The 18672-nt window shown below is 38.7% G+C and overlaps 1 protein-coding gene and 1 pseudogene across 1 annotated transcript in view; both read left to right on the forward strand.

Annotated features, from left to right (window-relative positions):
- Positions 1-18672, forward strand: part of LOC146312021 (protocadherin-15-like) — a 232436-nt gene that overhangs the window by 65022 nt on the left and 148742 nt on the right. Inside the window, exons 6-9 of the mRNA XM_084740319.1 lie at positions 721-876; positions 7102-7221; positions 9267-9377; positions 14029-14199. Of these exons, the coding sequence (XP_084596445.1) occupies positions 721-876; positions 7102-7221; positions 9267-9377; positions 14029-14199 (558 nt within the window). The remainder of the gene's footprint in view (positions 1-720; positions 877-7101; positions 7222-9266; positions 9378-14028; positions 14200-18672) is intronic.
- Positions 7622-9166, forward strand: LOC146312022 (uncharacterized; annotated as a pseudogene).

Below are 18672 nucleotides of genomic sequence, written 5' to 3' on the forward strand. Positions count from 1 at the left end.
AGTTGACTTTTGTGCGTACTGGCATACGTAAATTTTGATGTTACCTAAGAACAAACAGGAAGTACGAAAGTACTGTTGAATGCCACAGACGTTCTTAAACTGTTTGCTTGTACAAAATCAAGATCAAATCTGTGTGTATGAATGATTCATGCATGGGACCCAATGTGTATGTGAGTGTTGTGTTGTGTGTTGTCTCAAACGTAAATATTGCCCCTGACAAATACCTCCTATATTCGAATAATTAAAAAAAACAACTAACACTGAAAGTAATAAAAACAGAATCAAAACTAAACATTTTGAAACTAAAACGAAACAAACAAGCCAACCATGGAAATTAACTGAAACTAAACTTGATTGAAAACAAAAAAATAAACAACAAAATAAAAATGAAAACTAATGAAAAATACAAATCAACACAAACTCTGGACAGAAGCAGATTTTCACAGCTCTGTAAATTTTTCCAGCATGTGCTATTGTGTGAAACTGAGCTCCGTCTCTACTGGAAAACAACCAGCCTCCTGCTGTTTTGCTCTATAAAGTAATCCAGCAGATGTTCTTGAAAGTCTGATTTGGCACAAAAAGTATAATACAAGATGCTGGCAGTCGTCTGTGGAGTAGTTTTATTTATTTTGTTTCATTGTCTTTTAATTATTTATCGCTACTGTACAACTGTAACTTTTAACCATAAATTCTTTCCCTGTGTTTTTTCCTCTTTTCCAGCCCCCCTCATATATTCAGTCCATTGTGGTTCAGGTTCAGTGTACCAATGAGCTGGTAGGAACGGTGATTTTACATGAAGTCCGCATCGTTGTTCGAGACCGCAACGACAACGCACCACGTTTCCAGCAGCCAAGATACTATGTTGCTGTCAGTGAGGTAAAACACACACACGCATATACACACAGTGACACACACACATATAAACATACAGAACTTCAGTCTCTCACAGAGATGAAAATAAACTCCATAAAACTCATCGTGGTGGAAATATTTTACAGTCTTTCAACTAAATCAAGAGCCATTTATTGCACTTATCCTGCAGTGCTGCTGTCTTTCATGGTGGCAGGTATGGGACTCATGGGTCTGAGACAAGAGACCAAAGGGGGAAGAGAGCCGCAGGCCAGTCCAGCATGACTACAAATCAGTTGAACTGTACCAGGCTTTTCCCATGCTGCTTTGGGGGTCATGTGTGGGGCTAACAATGCCGGCCTCAGAGGCTCCAATTGACACAGCAATAACCAGAGAATGTCGCCTTGCGCAGGTTCATACTGCATTACATTCTAAATAAAAACCTCCACCAAACAGTATTGTACATGGCGTTTTTGCTGTCAGACTAAAGTTGAAGGTTCGCCCTGTAAGAAAGGCAGAGTTTTTTTTGGCTGTGTGGTAGAAATAATCTCTTACCTAACCCTTATTGCACTTGTATGCAGTGCTGCTGTCTTTCATGGCGGCAGGTACAGGAGTCATGGGTTTGAGACGAGAGACCAGAGGGGCCGCAGAGCTACAGGTGGTTTTCCATTGGCACTTTTGGCCGAGCCGCATTAAACTGTGCTGCGCTGATTTGCATTTCCATTACCACTTTGAACACGCAGAGCTGTGCCAAGTTGCGGCCGAGATGGAACTTCTCTGGAGTGGGGCCAAGGCGAACTCGAACCGCCTCCAAGCAGGCTGGGGTAACGGCTTGGCAACCCTCCTTAACAACCGTGTGTTGTGTGATTAAACTCATGTCTGTGCAGGAGAGCAGAGTGAAAGGTATTTTTTTAAAAGTGTGCTCAGAACTTGTGTAGCTTCCGTAACTGAATCTGTGTGGTTTTAAGTTTAGTTTCTCTCCTGGATCACTGTTTGTATTTTCAAGTATCTGGTTTATCTTAATGTTTCACGTTCTCTTTCAGTCGTATAGGAGTGGTGTTAAATAAGTTACTGCTGATGAAAACACAACATTTCCTGATTGTGCTGCTTCATAATAAAAGCGTTTAAGTAACAACGTAACTGGGGACATTCATAGTGAAGAATTTAAGGAAATGCAGTGCTTATCCACCACTTTACAGCTGCTTGACTCGAGCTTTGTTGAGCTTGTCTTTAGTTAAACGACCCACTTCTATGCAGGTAGCCCTGTTGTAATGGAAATGCAAATCCCTGCTGTGCTCGGCTGATGGGCAGAGTCAAACCAAGTCAAGCCAAGCTGGCACTTGTGTATGGAAAAGGGGTACAACATGAAGCCATATCAGTTGTAGTGTACCAAGGTTTTCCCATGCTGCTTTCGGGGTCATGGCTAACGATGCCAGTGTTAGAGGCTTCATCGACAGAGCAATTGCCAGAAAATGTAACCTGGCATAGGTTCATACTGCAATGCATTTTAAATAAAAACCTCCACCAGATAGCACTAGACATGGCGTTTTTGCTGTCCGACTAAAGATGGGAAGAAGCAGAGTTTTTTGGGTAGCTGAGGAAAGGATCTGAATGTGTTTTTCAGAGGCTTCCAGAATAGTCTTTAAGATGCCAAGCCCACAGTTACTCTGTCCAGTCTTTCACCTAAGTCAAGAGCCATTTATTGCATTTATCCTGCAGTGCTGCTTTCTTTCATGTTGCCATGTATGGGACTCATTGGTCTGAGACTAGAGACCAAAAGAGGGAAGAGAGGCCAGTCCAGCATCAAATACAAATCAATTGTACTCATAGACAGTAGAATAATTAGTGGACGAAGCCACCATGATACCTCTCATTGGTTTGTGGACTACCATCTTGAAGCCTCCTTGCAGGTTGCCATCTTTTTTTTTTTTTGCAACAAGAGTATCCATTGTGCCGATGAGATTGTGGAGCTGGTGGGTAATGTGCGACTTGGGCAGTGTTTGGTTTTGGCACGTCCATTCAGCAGGATATAATGTCCACCTGCCTGGTCATGATCTCTCTGGTATTAAAACTAAACCGTACACTAAAATGTCTTCAATATGTCTCTGAAAATGTTTTAAGCAAGAGATACACAATAAAGTAACAAAACCTTGATCCATTTTTTATTGATACTGGCTATTTTTACAGTTTGATCTGAGATTGTTGAGGCTCTGTTGGAAACACAGTGGGGGCCACCTGGTTGCAATCATTCCACTGATGTATTAAATGGTAGTCACACCTTAAAATGTACTGTGCTTTATTGTCTTTTTTAACCAACTGAGACCATAATTTACAAAAAGAACATCATACTGTGTTGAAGAAGACTTGAAGACTTGTGATTGAAATGATAAACTCATTAGGAAACTGTTTTCTGTGGTCATAGTCTTCTTTTTGCAAACAGCAGAATCACCTTTTGCTGGACATTACAATGCAAGTTAAAGGCATTGGCTTCACTTTTCAGGCTCAGAGGATGCGTCCACTTCTTCTTCGGTCTATAGTTGTACTGTACCAAGCTTTTCCATGCTGCTCTGAGGGTCAACAATACCAGCGGTGTCAGAGGCTTCATTGACACAGCAATGACCAGAAAATGCAGCCTGGCATAGGTGCATATGCAATGCATTTTAAATAAAATCTCCACCAAATAGCATTGTACATGCCGTTTTTTGCTGTCAGTTGAAGGGCGGTACTGTAAGCAGGGAAGTTTTTTGGGCAGCTGAGGAAAGGATCTAAATCTGTTTTTCGGAGGCTTCCAGAATAGTCTTTAAGATGCCAATCCCACAGTTAGTGTGTCCTCCGGAGTCTAGGGGAGCAGAATTTAACTAGAGGAGGTTCAAACTTAAACTGGACAAGGATACATGTAGCCTGCTGCCAGCACAGACCTAGGCGCACCCAGTAGAATATCTCATTATACAGTCTTCCACAGCCTGTCCAACTCAATCTGTCTTCTCAACCTCTCTCTGTCTCTCTCTTGGCCTCTCTCTTCTCTCTGTTTTTGCAGCTCTCCCCCACTCCTGTGCCCCCTCACCACTCCCCAGCTCTTCATTATGTCACCTTTTCTCCACCTCTCCACCTTTCCTCTGCCACACTCTATATATTTCCTGGTTGTCTCACCTCCTCCTCCACCCCGCCACCTCTTACAGCTCTCCAGTTTCTCATTACTCCTACTAAAATAATTCCCTCCCTTCACTTCAACGACCACCATGCAATTTAGTAGATGCATCGTAAAAAACTCTAAAATATGATTCCTGTGCCAGGCCAAGGTAAATGTGTTGGTAATAATTTTAAAAAAGCGAATACATTTATTCTGATGTGGGCAATAATGAAGGTTTGAGTGCAAGTCTACTCATTAGGTAGACAGCTATTGTCTAATTCACTCCTGTTGCCCCCAGAAGTTCAACTACCAAATGCAGTAAATTTAATATTAAAAGAGTGACTCAGGAGTTCATCCAGCTTTATCTACATTAAACTTGCTTTTAGCTGTATATTACTAACAATTATTGAGTGCAAGAAATTCAGGCAGACAGATTGAGAGGCAATATGGTTATTTATAAGAACGTCTAGGACACAATTTATGAGTTCACTGTGGAAGTTTCTGGGGACAAGGTGATCCTTGTGGCTGATTTCATGAGTTGGCACTGGTGCCTGAGTCTGGAGTTGTTTCATTAGAGCCGTATCCAAAAGTGGCAAACTGACAGCATGAGATGTTCTGAGGACCATTGTTGGATCAGTGGGAGGCAGAGATAACCCTGTTGAGGGAAATGATGTAACAAATCATTGGTGCAGCAGCTAAATTAAACTTAATCTCAAATGTTTCTCGTGCTGTCTGGAGATTAGACTTCTGTTTTGACACATAATCACACAAAATACAGCATGGCAATTTGTGGCTGGCAAAGTTCTTTCTTTCATGTGCTGTGGCAAGTGTTCAACTTTCGGGTTAAGAATTTTCTCTCAGAAAAATCTAACTAAATATCTCTCTGTATATCTAGCTTCTCTTTTCACTGCTGAGTTATCTGGATGCACATATGCAGTGAAAATTAAAGTAACATTTAAAGTACAAATTAAAACCAAAATCAAAAAAATATTGTAAACAAAGGCCACTATTGTGTTTATTTACAATTTATATGTACATGTTACTGACTAGACATGATGTACGAGGTATACTATACATACACAGGCATACATATTGCTACTAATTTTCAAAGGATACTGTATTTGTTAAATTTTTTAATGTGGCTTTTCCGCCAGTTAAAATTAAAAAATGACAGTTTTGTCAATGTTTTTTTTTTTTTTTTTTTGGATTAAGGAATAGAAGAATTTGTCAACTCATAAAAAAGCACTCCCTCCTTCAGTTTTATCAAAAAAATTCAAAATCACCAAATCTGTATTTGAAGTGGTTTTCACTGAATGAAAGATGGAATGTTTTTTTTAAATATATATAAATAAGTAGCACTTAGTTTGTTAGCTCAGTGCTAACACATAATGGGAATTTCCTATGACACGCTAATAGAAATTAGCATTGCAAGCACAGTAGTATTATCTTAACAAACTGATCCATTTTACTTCACAAACTCCTCAAAAAACAACATGTCTGCTAATACTTTCAGGCATATATTTTCTCTGCTCTGCAAAAACAAACCAATAGCGGTTTACTTACTTACACATGGTTAACCCAATCTGCTACTCTGGCTTCGACACTCACTCTGGCCAGCTACAGAAACGCCAAAGGGTTGTTTTTGAAATATTCAGGATTATACAGTCTTTATCATGATCTAATATTAGAAGAGCAAACAATAAACCATAATATCAAATTACAATATATGTAGAATTGCGATGAATATCGAATCAGCGGCCAAGTATTATGATAGTATCTAATGATGAGTTAAGAGTATCGTCCCATCCTTAGTAGCTACTACGGCAATAGTATTGACAAATAAAGATGAAAGAAACTATTCAACACAAATATCCTGTGATCTTAATGTACAAGCTGAACATTGGTGAGCGAAAAATAACTGCCACATTAACATGTGAAACTGATGTGAATTTGATAAATTTGTGCGTTAAAAATAGACTTCAGCAACCGCTACTTGCAACTCAGCTGCTCAGCATACTCTCCATTTTTTGGCTGCTGTTGAGATGGCTGCAAAAGTTCCTGCTGCTAGGCTAAGTTTACTTTGATGAAGAAGTTTTTTTGGACTGCAGTTGGATTTGGCTCAAAATTTTAGGCCCTCAGTCCCTAACATCTACTGTCATCTGTGTTGTTTTTATGTGTACTGTTGTTTTCATTTTCTGTGAGGCACTTTGTAACTTAAAGTCTACTTGGATCACTACAGTTTCATATCTGCTGGCAACTGAGCAAACTCTTACAGTTAAAACTGTTTATATGAATATATTTCATAACCAAGTGAGAATGGGTCAAGAAGTTCACCAACACAATATGGCATATTTGATTGATTTGTTTGTAGTTAATTCATTGTTTTCATTTCATACTGTGTAAACAGTGGGCGTAAATAAGCTATGGCTTTGAGCCATTTTTTGGTCATTGCTCTAATCTGTTTTGACATAGATTCATTTTATTATTTGGGTTCTGTTTTATTATGTTTATGCACTGAAATAAAAGACCAAAACAAAGGATAAAGATATCCAGACTTTCTTTGTGTCTCTCGAGTGATACACACTCTTAACATACCATACATGACTTTCTATCACCCAATGCCCTGCTTTTTTCTAACAATTTCCATTCATCGGGGCAATGAGGTGTAACAAACATTCATAGTGGTGACAGAGAGAAAGACTGAGGCACCGACTGCAGACAGACAGAAAGTTTGACAAATCATGCTGTCTGTGTTTTTATTTCCAGAGCAAATGAAAGCACACAAACAGCTGCAAGCTGATCTTTTTCTCAAGCCCCATTTGAGCACAATAAACATAAAACTGCAAATCATTTTGTTTGTTTTGTCGAGACAGTGGGGTATCAAGATCCCTTATGGCCAGACGCATGTGGAGAGTTTTTTAATGTGTCCCTCCCTCATCTGTGCCACACGCAGACAGTAGATGTTTGCATGACACCATCAGGAAGACAAGACACAAGAATGCAGGATAGAAGCTGTTTGATGTCAGTGGTACAGAGTGTGAAAGTGTTTAAGTGTTTGACATCATGTCGTGTGAGCTTGTAGACAAAGATACTGACATTCTCTCCCTGTGTTGTGTTGTCAGCTGACGCCAGTTGGAACCACTATCTTCTCTGGTTTCTGGGGGAACAACGGGGCAGCAGACATCGATGATGGTCCCAATGGACAGATAGAGTACACCATCCAGTACAACCCCAAAGACCCGGTAGGTTATTCATCTGTTTTGACATATAAGGAAGTAGATGCAAACATCCTGTTCAGTTTGAACACTTCAAAGGTAAAGGACAACTTTACTGTTGCATTTACAGACAAACAAAGTACAACATATAGTGAGTTTCAGTCTCTGCACCAACTCCAGGTCAGGGGGTCGTGACTGGAGAAGTGATGTACATTTATGATGGTAGGGAAAACTGGAACATACAGAGGAAACACATTCTAGTATAGGAAAAGCATGCAAATGCCAAACAGAAAAGCCATGTCCAAACCCAGACTTGAACCCAGGAATCTTCTTGCTATAAGGTAAAATCACACGTCTACATAGATCAGCATTCCCACAGCTCCTTGAGAAGTCTGAAAGGTCTTGAAGTAAAATCAATACTAAGGTCATGATGGTGAATTTAAGGCTTTGCTGTCACTGACAGTAGTCTACTGTGTATTTGTTTGATAATGGGAGCCTCCGCCATTCCCTTCTGGTTGTTTGTCAATTTTTCTTTATCATCAGTCATGGTTGCTAGCTAGATAAAAAGCTAAAGATTAGCCAGGATGAGGAGATACGAGTTTAATGATACAAAGAGAAAGATAAGTCTTGAAAGTGGTTGGCACCAACAGGAAATATAACAAGGTGCAATTTATGCCAACGGGCATTTGTGTTAGGGCTTATGGGGTGGAAAGTCATTGAAATCCACATAAAATTTGAAAAGCATCAGTGGTACACAGAGGCAGGTTGTGAGGCTATGCTAATACCTGCTTTGTTTGCACATAGAACATCCAAAACTTCCTCTCACTCTCTCACAACTTTTCAGCAGTCGAAATGAAGCAATTTTGTGCCATCTCCAGAAACACAAAGAGCTGAGGTGCTGTGGGTCCTTCACACGGTGTGCAGGCAACATTAATTTCAAGGACTTTCAAGGATTAGGACACAGAAAGTGTTTCAACAATGTTTGGGACTTAAATTCTATATATTGAGGTCATCAAAAGGTCCAAAAAACATTGAATTGGACTTTAAAAAATATGCAAGAGCCCTGCAGGAAAACATATGTGTTACCAGACAAAAGTGTTTTTAGTAAAGACGTCTGGAAGATCATTTAGGTTGAGATCAGGGTCGTCTCCAGAGACATGGATGCCCTTCAGCTGGAGAACCAGGAGCTAAAAGACCACTCCAAAGCTCTGATATCAGCCGAGAGAAAGGACCAAGAGGCCATGCAAAACTGGAAACTGGGGAGCTGAAGAAAGAGCTTCAGAATGCTGAAGCCTTGACTTCCCACGAGTTAAGCAAAGAAGAGATGCCCTGTCAATCAACAATGGAGGAATTTCTTCAACAGCTTGAGGACACAAAAAGAAAAAGTCTGCTGAAAGGCGGATGCTTGTCACTGAGCTCACCACAGCCAAACAGGAGCTGGAGGATCTCAGTCAACAATGAACTGAGAAGGAAAGTCACGAGAGTCCAGACAGAGACAGAAAAAGCTGGAAGTTGTACAGATCACTGGGGCTGTCTTCCAGGGCCACAGAGGAGTGTTCAGCTGAACTCAGATCTGAGGAAACCAAACAGGATCAGCGTCATCATGCGATCCTGGAGCTGCAGCAAACACTCCTCTGAGAGAAAAGGACTTGAAGAACTGGCAGAAAGTGAAACCCACATGGACTATGAGATCTAGGCAGCCTTTTGTAAAGAGTTCAACCACGAGCTCCAGAGAGAGAAGGAACTGAGGGCAGAGGAGCAAACTGGAGGCTGTTAAAATCAAGGCGACACTGTTCCAAAGATTGGAGGAGGCCAATCTCTGTTTCACAGTCGATTCCTTCCCACTCCTTATTCTATCTCTTTTATTTTTCTGTTCAAATATGACCAATCTCATAGAAATGTGTTAGTCTTTAGCTGTGAAACTTCTCTATTCATTATCATTCAGGATACAATTGAAATCTTGGCAGGCTGATAGAGGACAATATTTAAAAAAAAAAATGGGAGAAATGAATTGCTGACCCCGTAATTAACTCACCGTGTTTGTGTTTGTCATGTATCTGTGTGTGTTTCAGACAACAAACAGAACCTTTGACATCCCCTTGACGCTGTTTGGGGCCGTAGTTCTCAGAGAAAGGCTCAACTATGAGGAGATAACACGGTACCTGGTCATCATACAGGCAAACGTAAGTGGTTTTTGTTTTTTTATATCTGTGTGCATTTCTGCCTGCATTAATCTCAAACCAGTTCTGGGTGTGATAAAGCATTTTTTCATGTAATATAAAAAAAAATCTAAATTTTTCAAGGGTATTGTTTTCATCTGAGACCTGTTATAAAGGATGTCTGGAGAAACTCTTCCCTGACTGAGTGGGAGTATCGTCTGCAGCCTGGAGTGTTGTTATGTTTATGTAAATTTTTATTATCATGATAACACTGATGTTAAACAGCCTTGGAGCATTTCTGCTCTGTTGAGTCAGCCTTAAGAGAACTATAAGTGCATCCTTAATTATCATAATGTATTTCTTAATGTAATTGTTTTCCTCCTTTTACTTCACAACACTCTGTATGTTTTATTTATAAAAGTGGTTTACAATATAGTACATATATAATTGTAGTCAGCACACAAAACAGACTCATGGGGAATGGTGGTAGCGAGGAACTAAACTGAGGCATGACAGAAAATTGTTTAAGTTGCTGATTGCACCATTAAAGATTTTGTTGTGACAGGAAAACATTGCTTATAAAACCTCTAGTTCTCAACAAAAGTATTCTGGCAAATATTCATACGTCTCAAGGCCCATTTACCCTGAAAGCATTATTAAAAGCCAACAGTATAGTGAAAGATTAATGTGTTTCTGACTGCTTGAAAGCTTGACATATTCACTGTTCATGTGAATGCAATATTAAGGGTGTTTTGAGTGGCTGTGAATTTGCTGAATTTAAATTCTGAGCAAAGACTTGGAGACGATGTGTAATCATTCAGGGTAAAAAAACCTTGGCTGACCTTTTCAGAGGTACTGTTATGTGAGAAAAAAAAATGTTGCGGCTTCACATGTAACGCACAGCTGTGACAGTGGTGTCCATCTTTTATATCTAGTTCTCAGCAAGAATGCAGATAAGAGCATTTCCAGAAATGTCAAACTATTCAGTAACTTAAATAATATGATAAATATGAAGCTACAGCCAGGACACAGTTAGCTTAAAGACCATCTGATGGGAGCAAATTCTGCTTACCATCACCTCTACAGCTCATTCAACAAAGTATCCAGTTTGTTTAATCTGTAAAACTGAACTATAAAAATTAAAAGTTTGCTGTTTTGTGGGTGGTTATGTGCTTCATTTAGTACTTCTTCTCTTCAGGGCAGTAATTAATCCAGCTGTTTCCCCTGATTCCAAGCTTCATGCTAAGCTAAGCTACCATGTCCTAGCTGTGACTTCACATTTTGTACAGTTATACAATATCCATCTTCAAAATAAGATGCACTGTCCCATACTGAATCCAGACAGGATACAGTTTGTCCTTTATTTTCATGCTTACTCCACTATAATGCATAACACTACATTTTCACATACTTGGAATGACATGAGAAATAATAAAACCAAAACCATTTCATGAGACATAGTTGAGAAGTATTAAATCAGAATGACAGGCAAGTCGTCTGTCACTCAACATCATTGTTACCCTGTTTATGAAGACTCAGACAAACTGATGAATGAATCCTCAATATAACTGATGCAACTATGCCGTATTCTGCATAAAAAGCACAAAGCGGTGCATGAAAATTCACCAGAATGCAGGAATTAAAATGTCTGACACTCAAAATCCCTGCACCTGTGGTCACAGGCAGGATGTCCCTCCTTTTTCCACGTTAAAGTTGGCAGCCCTAATATGAGCATTTCCCAAAATGTCAAACTACAGTATTCGGTTAAGTCAAATAACATGTGTGAACAATCTGACTTATGGAAAATTCTGAAAGTCTGGGGGGAAAAGCGGAAAAGTTTATTATTATATCTGATAGCTACATGTGACAAACAACATGTGTGGAGATGACTTTATTTAAAGCCTGCAGTGTGGGGAGAATTTGAATAATTGGAGAATAAAAATACAATACCAGTGTTTACAGTTACTGCGGAGGCTGTTTTCTCTGCTGCTGCTGTCTAGTTTACATTTCCTCAGTTATTTTGCAATGCATGCAGTATATAATTAGATTCTTTATGGTGTCAGTTGCTGCTTGAAATTAACTGCTGCCCCTGTTATGAAAGACACCCCACAAAAACATGGATGATACAATAAAGTGTGTGAGGCACCATGTTCTGGAGTGATCACTTTCCAGCAGGCGCCCCCATTTTTTTCTTTCTTTCTGTCTTTCTGTCTTTCTTTCTTCATACTGTCAGGTGATTGACACTAAGGAGAGCGTAATGTAATGCAAGGATAGAGAAACATTTAATGTAGGTGTAATTCAATTAGACTAAAACACAAGTTTTACAAAACCTAATTAAGGTTTTATGTCTCTTATCTTGTTTGGCCAATTGTCAAGTTTGTTGAACACAAAAAGAGTTTAATGGGGAAAAAAACCTGCTTCTCCGAAAAAGAGAGAAACAAATGCTGACATCTCCAGCAAGCTGCCGGATATGCAGACACAACCACATACTGTATAATGTGAAGTAGATGGGAATCAAGATGACAAGCACAAATCTGAAATAGCAGATATTTTCTTTTTATGGTTTTTCCTAAATACAGGATGGGCGTGTGATGGTTGCATTGATTATTATTTCCTGTAGATTTCTTAATTTGCTATTTTCTTCTGAGAGCTTCACTAAATAAAAAATGGTTTGTTTATGCCTTAATTATCTTGAAATAAAAACTGAAAACACAGCAGTGATATTGACCCTTCAGATGAAAAAGTCGGTTAAGTGTGTCTTGTGAATTTGCTAAGCAGCTACCTTTTTATGTAATTGGATGACAGGAACCGAAAACAGATCAACAAGTAGACACTGGACTTAAAAATGGGTGCACATAAATGCCTTAGCAGAAATAAAAAGCTTTACTTTTGGTGTCTGAACTTGTTTTGTTGATATTTTACAAGAGCTGCCCTGAAAGCTTTCTTCTAGATAAAAACTTAATAAATAAAAACACTGTTAACACACCCATTTTTCTACGTGTGTGTAACAACATGCGTGTAACAACAAATGCACGTTTTGATGTGCACCTTTACATAATACAAACATTTCCACTGGAATATATTACCAGTATTAAATGTAATTAATTTCTAAATCTTGTAGCGTTCATTCAGATAAAATGACAAGAGCAGCTTGTATTTTTCTGACTGAATGCCCCCTTTTAAAAAAAAATCAGATTTTGTTTTAAATCAGAAGACTTAAGTCTTGTGCAATACAAGAATTTTAACTGTGGTTTAATATCAAGACCTCAAACGTTTGTTTTGACATTACAAATAAACGCACTGTGGATGCCAATAATCACTCAAAACTCAATTAAAATATGTTTTGGTAATTTGATATATTATAAATCTTTAAAACAGACAATGTGAAAGATGAGTGACATGTGCTGCTGTATGAAGAAGATGCCCTTTGGTGTTGTTGTAGTACCACATTATGCCACTAGGGGATGTAGACTGAGTTACTGACCAACTTTCATAGATGAATTTAAAAAATCTCCTCACCTTGCCGGCAGCATTTATCTAACTCACCTGACGGGCTAACAAGTCGGTCAAGTTGGTGTCTGTCTCCTGTCCAGGTTAGCTAGCTACACTAAAGCTAAACTTAACAGTTAACTAACCAACCAGGCTCAATAGAAATGGGCTAACAGCTAACTGTGGCTCAGGGGTACTGTGCGGTCAGAGTATATTGACCCGTTTGCAACCTTTATTAGTGCAAATCCTATAGGGTAGAAATGTCTTTGTTATCCAGTTTGCACATTCAAATGTATTGTGATCTCACAGATTTGCAAAGAATGAGAACATAAAACCAATGTTTAAATGGAGTATTTGGTTTTGTATAGTTAAAAAGAAAAGAATAGAGCCATATTTCTAGTTCTTGTCCTGAAAGGCTAGAAATAAAAATGTGGCTTCAGCTAATACAGCAGATGATTTTGCCTCAGGCAAAGATTCCATCCCTGGCTGAGAGTAAACACCTATGAGATCATCATGAAAATGTCTTTGAAGATACAAACGTAACACTTGTGAGATTACTGAAAATATCTTTCAGGATGCAAATGTACGGAGGTCATGAATGGTTTAGGAAGAGCAGGGCTGCAATTACAGTACAATACGAACATTTGAAGCAGTATTTTACACATGTCAAAAAAAAAGTCTTTTGGGGTGTAAATCCGATTAACTGGTGGAAATGAGATGTTAAAAGATTGCCTGAGCTGACTAAGTTGGCACAAGTGTGTTCAGGAAAAATCTGTTGCATGCATGACTCGCCCATATCATGTTGATAATTACTGTATGATAATTACTGTATGCTTATCTTTCTTAAATAACAACAGTAGGACTGGTCAGTGAGACAAGGCTTGAGATTAGAGGCAAGAAAATGGTTCAGTACTACTTTGTTTTAACTTCTGAACCAGTTACAAATGAATGGATGCTTTTGATGAGGTATAAATAGAGATGAAGATGATGAGTAAAGTAGACACCAGCCTTTGAAGGCATTCAGAGATCCCTGCAGTTTTGTTGATTTGATTTTCCGAAAATATTCAGCGAGATGGTGTTGTGGTCATTTTCTATTCAAGGCGTGAAGATACAGATATGCAAATATCTCCATAATAGAATGCGATATCATCCAAAAATAAAATAAAAGCTCTCTTTCTCTTTCTAGGACCGAGCCCCTTATCCCAGTGAGCGCCGTACAGCCACCACCACTCTAACTGTGGACGTGCTGGATGGAGATGACTTGGGTCCCATGTTTCTGCCTTGTACACTTGTGGGAAACACCCGTGACTGTAGTCCCATCACGTATAGAGCTAATGTACTGGAGCTGACAGAACCGGTAAGTGTGCACCTGTTATGTACTGCATCTATATTACTTACTGTAATATATTTGTGTTATATGGTGCACATGTCACGTTGCTATCTGTGTTCCTGTGATTGTGTGCATTGCTGCGTTACTTATTGCCATCACCAGACAATGATAGTATGTGTGTGCTTGGTTGTATGTTGTTATTTTTAGTTTTGCCCTCGTATTTACTGCACTTTTATAACATAAGGCAACCTTTACACGTTTATGTTTAACATTAACTAGTCTCTGTTAATGATGGTCTCTGTCTATTTATACATACATACACATATTTAGCTCAGTTCCAAGACCTTGAACAACTGATGCTGCTCCTGCACTGTAAAAATGTACAAGCCAGTCCTGGCTGCCTGCTTAAAATGTTCAGTTAAGCAAGATAAGGTTAACAGATTGATTTTCTTTCTGCACACAAAGTACAAAGCCCTCATGGATTTACAAGACTAATTATGAAATTGCAGTCTATTGTATAGCTCTGTTTAAAACAGAATATTTTCTCTCAGGCTTGACAAATAAAGTCTGCTGCAAAAAAGGTTCTGTTTCTAAAACACAACTCAAGTTTCTCATACTCATCCAGCTAAAGTAAGCTAAGTAAATATAGGACTTTTTTTTTTTTTAGTAAAAATTTGCATCCGTTATATCCTGGTTGGCAGGACAGCAAATAAAAATAACCTCATTTTCAATTTCACCTAGCTTAAACAACAAACAAAGTCTTTAGAGCTAATGGTAATGTTCCTGAAAGGAACTGTGCGCATATGGAACTTCAGCTGTTTGAACATGTATCTGAGTTCCGTACAACTTAGAATAAACTTAGAATAAAGTAATTAAGGGCGCCAAAGGTGAAGCTGACAAAACAATCCCATCAGCTTTATACCTTTATGATTAATCATTACTACAGTAACTAGTAAATAACAATAAACTTGTATTGATATGTTGAGTTGCACAAACATTAAAATAAGAGTTGTATCAACTAATCACCTGTTAAGTGCAAACATAATAATAAAAGTTAATTCAAGTAAACACCTTGTTGAATTCACTTATCTTTTTCAGGCAGCCATGTTACTTTTTTGTAATAGTTCATCTTAGATGCAATCTGAAGTTCGAAAAATTGAGTTGTGTAATTTGTCCACAATTTAAGTTTCTAATTTCTAAAAGTTGTCCTTAAAATTGATTCATCAACATCAAAGAACATTCAGAATGCTTTTAATTTTATTTCATTTCAGAACTGACAGTGGCATTTTGGTATACAATAATTTGTTAGCCCCTTGAAATCCAGTGAAATTCAATTATTTTAGGGTTACAGTGATTTAGAAATATAACGAGGGAAATCATCCAACTTTATTTTGTTGATTTTCATAATAATAGACCATAAGCCTCAAAACGAGACCTTGTTTGGCCATGGACAACTGTTGTCTTTTTGTTTTCAAATCTTTGAGCTTTTAAACATGACAGAATGTGACGGTATCTCTCCTACAGTTTAGGTAAAAATATGGAAAAAGTTATTCATTCAACTTGACATTTAAAACTTTTGTTGCTGCAAACTAGCTGTTATATGATGAAAAGAAATGCTAAAATCATCCATGTGTCAGAAATATGTTCTGTCTATGAACTCTGGCAGAAACGATGTGAAGCTTTCACAGGAGATTAGCATCAAGTGATACAAGAACATTTTAATAATGAGGGGGTGTTAGTCACATAATGTGGCCTGTAGAGTTATACAACTGAAAGAAAAGGTTTATATAATTATATAGGTGATTAAAGTGTTTCAATCATTTTTGTTTTGCACATAATTTCTTGTCAGATTCGTACTGTTTGATAAAAGAAAGTTATGCTGTTCAGCAGCACAATTAAAAGGAAAGCTTGTATATTAAATTAACCTAAGAGACTGTTTTTGACTATGATGTTGAAGTAAGTCTCCACTGTTAGAAAGAAGGGTTCCAGAACGGTTCTTCCTGAAGGGCTGGGGTTCTACCCAGAACCATTTGCGTCTGAAGAACCCTTTTTTGCAGGAAGGGTTTGTCAAGGGTTCTTTGTAAGACTAAGGGTTTCATTAAGAACACTTTTCGCCCAAAGCCCTTTTTGGAAGAACAGATTCCTCAAGTATTGTTGAAAGAACACTTTTATCAACAGTGTGTCAAGGTTTTTTGCACCATAATATAATAGGGTTCTCGGTAGAACCCCCTAGGCGGATTCTGAATAAAACCCATGGAATATAAAAATGTTCTCAGTAGAACCCACTGGTTTCTAGATAAAATCCCTGTAATATAGGAAGGTTCTAAGTAGAACCCCTTGGGTAGATTCTAAAAAAAAGAAAGTTTTTTTGTAGAACCCCCTTACTGTGGTCTAGAATAAACCCCTTGGAAGCTTCTCTGTAGAAGGTTCTCAGTGGCATAGTGGTTCTTACTCTTGGCCAAGCAAAAAGTCGGTGCTACTCTAGAACCAGTTTGAGAGCTGGTTCGTTGGCTTTCAAAACACAAAGAACTGGTTCTGAACCTGCCCTGAGAGCACCTCAATCAAAAAGGCGTATGAAACCTTTATAAAAGGTTCTGACAGGAATCAAAAAGGGTTCTCCCTTTATGAACCCTTTATGGTTCTAGTTAACAGCCTTATTTCTAAAACTGTATGTTATGTCTTGTAATTTCTTGTACTGTTAATCTCATGTAGAGTTATTTAAAAGTGAGTCCTAAACCCCGTGGTACGTATTTATGCTTACACAGCTGTATATCGTTTTGCATTTGTATCTCGGGCATTTAGCTGATGCTGTTATCCAGAGCGAGTTACAATACCACTTTGTAAATGAGACAAAGTTGCTGCAGGCAAAATCCTCAACTCTGACAAGTCAGCAGAGCATTCATCCCTTACCACACACACACAGGCAAGGCACGCACACACACCCTTGATGGTGACAAGCTAGCAGTGCGTTCATGCTTTAACACCCCCACATCCACCTCCACACACATCCTCTTAACAGTGTCAAGCCAGTAGAGCAGTCATGCCGAACTGGACATTGTCTACTTCATCTCTTTGTTTATACTGAGATCTTTGTCACATGTACACACACACACATATGCTCACTTTACTCCAGACACTCTCTGCCTTCAAACCTCTCTTTCTTTCTTATCTCTCCTCATTCACTCACACACACACACACACACACACACACACACACACACACACACACACGATTTTCTCCAAGTCAGGAGAGGCGCAGCGAGGAACAACAGGAGTAAATCAACTTTACACCTCGTGGTTTTGAGAGGGAGCAAGTGTACGAAGACAAGGACAGGTTTTACGATACAGAGGTAGCGATGGTGGAAGGGGGAATCAAACATGGAGAAAGAAAAAGGCAGACACACAGAGAAAAGTTGTGCTGGGAAAATACTTGAGGGGTTTTAAAATCTGAAGCGAAGCTTAAAACACATCGCATCAAACACAAAGGCTGGTTCTCACTTGTCAATTTGCTCCCAATACACAACTGCTGCTGACTCCAGATGCTTCTCTGATTTCAGTATTTATAATCTTACAACACAGCACAGCAGTAAAGAGAAATGGCTCCTCCTTTCTATTGGTGATTTTCACTCTGAACAAGACCGTGATCCCTGTTCGCTACAGGTGTTGGAACATCTGCAGATGTCAGTTTAGAGCTCATGTTTAGGAAATCTGATGACTTTTTTCACAGCACACATTTTGATTTATAGCAGAAAAATCACGAACGTACTTAGACTTACCTTGAAATGGTTAGCAGAACTCTTATTGCTCATGTATTTCCCATAAAAACAAGCAGCTAGAGAGGTGTTTACAACAGCCAGCAGCACTATGCCCCTCTACAACGCATCTAAAGCGGTCCAGGGATGTAGGAAGGAAAGTGGTCATATTACCAGGAGCAAAACAGCCTCCGAGACCAACAGAGCCCAGTTTGATGACAGGGAACAGGCTACAGTACCAAGATTTTCTTGCTGGGTTTGGCCAAGCTAACAGCAGCTACTGGCTAGCAACAAACTTTTCATCCGGAAACTTCATATTCTACCTCAATACTTAAATCCCAGTCAGAATGTTCACTTGAAGGTTGCTGAGGCTAAGTTAGGTTACCATCTAACAGCAGCTAACAGTCATGATTAGCTACTTTAGCAACAAGTAAGCTGCTAATGGTAGCAGTAGTTGTCCATCACAAAACTATGTAATTAAATCACCAAGATTTGGTCTTCTCCATAAAATATGGCCTAGTTTCACACAAATCAGTGTAATAAAGTTATAAAGTTAATAAAAAGCAGTCTTCTTCCATGCTTTCGTGGTGTCAATGGATGGATGCAGTTTGAGTGTCGGAAGAGTTAACTGTTTTGAACCGTTTTCCAGAAGAAGACAAATTCTGAAATACCATTAAAATACCCGAGAATATCTACAAAACAACTTTTTTGCCATTGTTTTGCCAAATACAGGTGTATAGGTGATGTA

The sequence above is a fragment of the Lutjanus erythropterus genome, chromosome 17, assembly GCF_056507025.1.
Source record: "Lutjanus erythropterus isolate fLutEry1 chromosome 17, fLutEry1.hap2, whole genome shotgun sequence".
Classification (NCBI taxonomy): domain Eukaryota; kingdom Metazoa; phylum Chordata; class Actinopteri; order Lutjaniformes; family Lutjanidae; genus Lutjanus; species Lutjanus erythropterus.